The following is a 5,000-nucleotide window of genomic DNA, read 5'->3' as shown; positions in this document are numbered from 1 at the left end:
CTTTGATACTGCAGTATTACACAGACCAACAACCTGCGTTGACGCCAAGTCTCAAGAGCTTTCAGTGGCATCGGTTCCTTTCCTCCTCTCGTGCTTCTGAGGCTACATGTGCCCACGTAGGACCCTCTAGCCCACTATGAGCACTAAACATTCTGACCAACTGACCTAGGTTAACAGCAAGGCCCTGGTAACAGATGAATCACTACCCAGCTGAAAAAAACAGCATGACCAGGTTTGCTGGTTGACCATCTTGTTAAACAGCTTGTTTGACCACTCTATGATGGTTGACCAGCTAGACCAGCAAAACTCTTGTTAAAAAATACCTTCAGCTGGTTTATCCCGCTTACGATGGTAATTCAGCTGGTTTTGCTTGTCGTACCACCTCAAGCTGGTCATTTTAGCTGGTCTTACATTGCTGGTTTAACTGGCTATGCCAGCTTATGTTGGTCATTCTAGCAAACCAGCCTGACCATTTTACACCAATGTCAAGCTTGGCATGACCATCTTATACCAGCTGTATCCCATTACAGGCTGGTCACGCCAGTATGTCCACTTGGTGGCATAACCAGCTACAACAGCAAAGACCAGCAGGAGCTGGGAGAAAACCAGCAAAGACCAGCTAAAACAAGCTAAAACAAGCTACCAGCATAAGCATAAAGCATAAGCGTTCTCAGCAGGGTTAGGGTAGTCTCTCATGTTGCTGCTTACTCACACCGATTCACACACTGTCTCAGACAGGCAGCATCCTTCCTGGGCCGGGTCAGCTGTAATGTCTGCTACTCCAACCATAAGAGACTTAATGCTCTCATGGCTGGGCTTTGGGATTCAGTGCCATAATTGCAATGATTCAATGACAAGACATTACTGAAAATAGCAAATAGATCAGACATAAAACAACACTAAAGACGGTGTGCTTTTCTGTCTTTTTAATACATGCATATTTGATTTTGTAGTTTTACTGTGATATTGTGATAAATGTATTCAGTTCTAATACCTGCTATCTGTAGGTTGGAGATATACCGCAAAGTGCCCAACCTGCGAATTCTGGCTTGTGGAGGAGATGGAACTGTAAGTGCGACTCAAACTAAACTCATCTTCACTATTCCTTATTTTCTCAGATAAAGTCTGTATCATTCATACTTTAAAGGTAATATATAATTATTTTAACAATTGTGAAATGCAATGCAGTGTCTTGGCAACAGCATTCTGTGGCAGGGAGGAATGTTAAGATATATGGATCTGGGCATTCTTATGCCGCCATTGTCTTTTGATTGTTATTCTACCGTCTCTTGGCTAAATAGAAAGCTTGGCAAATCCATGACTGTTGTTATGGTTAACCAGCCAGTCAGAGCTGTGTGCGTGTGTGTTTGTGAGTGTACGGGGGAAGGGGTTGGGAGAGAATGTGTGTGAATGTGTGTGTGTGTGAGTGTACAGGGGAGGGGGGTGGAAGAGTGTGTGTCTGTGTGTGTGGTAGTGTATGGGGGTTTGAGTGTGTGTGTCTGTGTGTGTGTGTGAGTGTACGGGTGTAGGGAGGTGGGAGTGTGTGTGTGTGTGTGGTAGTGTGTGTGTGTGTGTGTGTGTGTGTGTGTGTGTGTGTGTGTGTGTGGGTGGGTGGGAGAGTGGTGGGGAGAACTCCAAGGTGAACTGTGGAAACCTCTCTCTGCAGGTGGGATGGATCCTGTCGGTTCTGGACCAGCTGCAGATCAGCCCTCCTGTAGCTGTCCTACCCCTCGGAACCGGCAACGATCTGGCAAGAACTCTCAACTGGGGAGGGGTAAAGAACCTCTTCACATTCACTTATATAGAACTGTCCCTAGATCGTGTGAGAACCACAGCAGAATTGTCCCTAGATCATGTGAGAACCACAGCAGCACTGTCTCTAGATCATGTGAGAACCACAACAGAACTGTCTCTGGATCATGTGAGAACCACAGCAGAATTGTCTGTAGCTCATGTGAGAGCCACGGCATAATTGTCTGTAGGTCATGTGAGAACCACAGTAAAACTGTCTCTAGATCATGTGAGAACCACAACAGAACTTTTTCTAGCTCATGTGAGAACCACAACAGAACTGTTTCTAGATCATGTGAGAACCACAGCAGAACTGTTTCTAACAGAACTGTTTCTAGCTTGGCCCCAGCAGTGACTGGCTGGGGCACCTGCACCGTACGCCGGTGACCCGGGTTCGATTCCCGCCCCGTGGTCCTTTCCGGATCCCACCCCGACTCTCTCTCCCACTCGCTTCCTGTCAATCTCCACTATCCTATCTAATTAAAGGCATAAAAAGCCCAAAAAATATACTTTAAAAAAAAAGAAAAAAAGAACTAGCTCATGTGAGAACCACAGCAGAACTGTCTCTAGCAGCATGAGCAGCATGTGACGCTGGCTGGTGGCCTCCCCCAGGGTTACACGGATGAGCCGGTGTCAAAGATCCTGTCCCATGTGGAGGACGGTAACATCGTCCAGCTGGATCGCTGGAACCTGGAGGTGGAGCCGAACCCGGATATCAGTAAGGAAGAGAAGGACGAGCACCAGACAGACAAGGTGAGTTGATTCCCACTGCTGACTGACCCCGAGCTGGGAGGCACACTGGTGGAGTGGTGGAGCCCCCTAGTGTTCAGGAGGAACTTAGTGTAGATCCTTAGATATGTACAAAATCACATGCAGCATAAGCAAACTGCTGACCATACAGCTAGTTTCCTTTGGGGCTGGCACAAGTGAACCAGATGAATCTGTGCTGACTGCCAGCCTGGTGAACCTGCAGAGATAAGAATCGGTCTGGAGGCAGCCAGGTCAGCTGACTTCTGGAGGGAAGGCTCTGTGTTGCACATGAGCCGGGTTTAAATAACCCCATAAGGGTTCTTTATTTTAAGAAATGTATCTGTTCATACATTCTATTTTGCCTGTCTTATAATAATATTTGTTTAATGATTATTTTGTGAATGAATAGGCCTTTTACTTTTATGAAGTAAGAAAGTGTGGGGGGGCTTTTATACTGAGTTTTGTTTCAGAATCCACCAATGTGGGATAGCGTAAGGAAAAAGGACTACAGCACTTCTATAAGAAAGTTCATTGAAAGGAACAGTTTAAGGACCCGTATGAGGCCATAAGCTCTTACGGTGTTGTTTCTTCATGTTTATTCAAATGTATACTGTCAAGATGGGGATCCTTACACCAGGCTAGCTGACTGTGTTACATGTGTGTGAAGGCTCTGTGTTGCATATGTGAAAGCTCTCTGTTGCATGTGTGTGAAGGCTCTCTGTTGCATGTGTGTCAAGGCTCTCTGTTGCATGTGTGTGAAGGCTCTGTGTTGCATGTGTGTGAAGGCTCTGTGTTGCATGTTTGTGAAGGCTCTGTGTTGCATGTGTGTGAAGGCTGTGTTGAATATATGTGAAGGCTCTGTGTTGCATGTGTGTGAAGGCTCTGTGTTGCATGTGTGTGAAGGCTCTGTGTTGTATATGTGTGAAGGCTCTGTGTTGCATATCTGGGTCATCGCAGGGAGCTTGGTCACTTGTTCCCAGTGTTCAACAGCAAACATAACACTCCATGCTCACTGCTGTAGGGTTAGGGGTTGAAGTCCTGATGTCTTGACCTTGTCCTTGCCTATGTCTGACCCAATTCACCCCTTCCAGCTCCCTATTGACGTCTTCAACAACTACTTCAGCCTGGGCTTTGATGCTCACGTCACCTTGGAGTTCCATGAGTCCCGAGGTTAGTTTTTAGTCACTCTTCACTTTCGGCCTGTTTACATGTGTTTAGAATGTGTCTTTGACAATCTGACCACAGGTCTGTTTACATTTGTGTTTAGACTGCGTCTTTGACAATCTGACCACAGGTCTGTTTACATTTGTGTTTAGACTGCGTCTTGGATGATCTGATCAAAGGTGGTCAGCTGTGGCACATCGCTGTTTACACATGTATTCAAGCTGTACAGTCAGAGATGTTGCTTACTACTTGTGTTTAGTGTCTGCTACAGCCAACGTCACACTCATTAAAACTTCCATTGTCCAGGACAAATATAACATTTATACTACAGATGATACTGGGTACAGTATGGTCAAATTGTCTCAGACCACCTTGGCATGTGGTTTGAGTTATCGGATCACAATGTGTCTTGGCAATTGTGAACTGGCCACATATGACTGGATCACATAAAACAAAAAACTAATGTAAACGGGGTCTTTGAGTCTAGTAGGCCTGCTAATTTTGTAGAAGTTAATTCAAACCTCTATATGCCTAAAGACTGCTATCAATGGTATCGTAATCGTTTTAGACTAAACCTTAGTAATTCTGACTGAATTGTGTCAACTAGCTGGCAGAAAGCTACAGTAGCTTGCTAGATTGATTGGTATTAAACAAATCACCCTCTGCCCCTCTGCAGAGGCCAACCCGGAGAAATTTAACAGCCGTTTTCGGAACAAGATGTTCTATGCAGGAGTAAGTTGGTGTTAACCATCTCAAATTGTTATTATCTTTATGGCAGCAAATGGCAGCATGTGTGTCTCATGTCCGTGTCTGTGTGTTTACCTCAGACTGCCTTCTCAGACTTCCTGATGCGCAGCTCTAAAGATCTCGCAAAGTACATCAGTGTGGTGGTGAGTGAATAACACACACAGACCTTCTGTTGTTTCAGCACACACACACACGATACTTGATTTATCATTAGTCTTCAACACCCATACTCACACACACACACACACACACACCTTATCTGTTTTGGCAGTTAGCCAGAGCACATCCCTCAAATGATGAATCCAATGTGCCTCTCTCTGCCACCCCGTGTCCTCTATCAGACCCTGCTAACCCCCCCCCCCAAACTCCCCACACACACACACCTCTTGGAGTGTGATCTCCTCTCGTCTCTTTTCCCCTCCCATGCTCTCTCTCTGCTGTTGTGATGACCCTCTCCTCTCTGATCCCTCTGCTGTTAGTGTGATGGTACAGATCTCACCAGTAAAGTCCAGGACCTCAAACTTCAATGTCTCTTGTTCCTTAACATT

At 45.7% G+C, this 5,000-nt stretch overlaps 1 protein-coding gene across 8 annotated transcripts in view; it reads left to right on the top strand.

Moving 5' to 3' along the window:
- Positions 1–5,000, top strand: part of dgkzb (diacylglycerol kinase, zeta b) — a 57,229-nt gene that overhangs the window by 31,453 nt on the left and 20,776 nt on the right. For all 8 annotated transcript variants that reach the window (XM_076268069.1, XM_076268062.1, XM_076268040.1 and 5 more), the window contains 7 exons: positions 1,008–1,068; positions 1,667–1,774; positions 2,404–2,544; positions 3,633–3,711; positions 4,382–4,437; positions 4,533–4,595; positions 4,932–5,000. The exon at positions 4,932–5,000 is cut by the window's right edge and continues 5 nt beyond it. In XM_076268069.1, the coding sequence (XP_076124184.1) occupies positions 1,008–1,068; positions 1,667–1,774; positions 2,404–2,544; positions 3,633–3,711; positions 4,382–4,437; positions 4,533–4,595; positions 4,932–5,000 (577 nt within the window). The remainder of the gene's footprint in view (positions 1–1,007; positions 1,069–1,666; positions 1,775–2,403; positions 2,545–3,632; positions 3,712–4,381; positions 4,438–4,532; positions 4,596–4,931) is intronic.

Source organism: Alosa pseudoharengus, unplaced genomic scaffold (genome assembly GCF_046254945.1).
Source record: "Alosa pseudoharengus isolate Yale_2024_CS ecotype anadromous, Long Island Sound unplaced genomic scaffold, YU_APseudo_1.1 YU_APseudo_1.1_scf_10, whole genome shotgun sequence".
Lineage (NCBI taxonomy): Eukaryota > Metazoa > Chordata > Actinopteri > Clupeiformes > Clupeidae > Alosa > Alosa pseudoharengus.
This window is presented reverse-complemented; position numbering and strand designations above follow the sequence as displayed.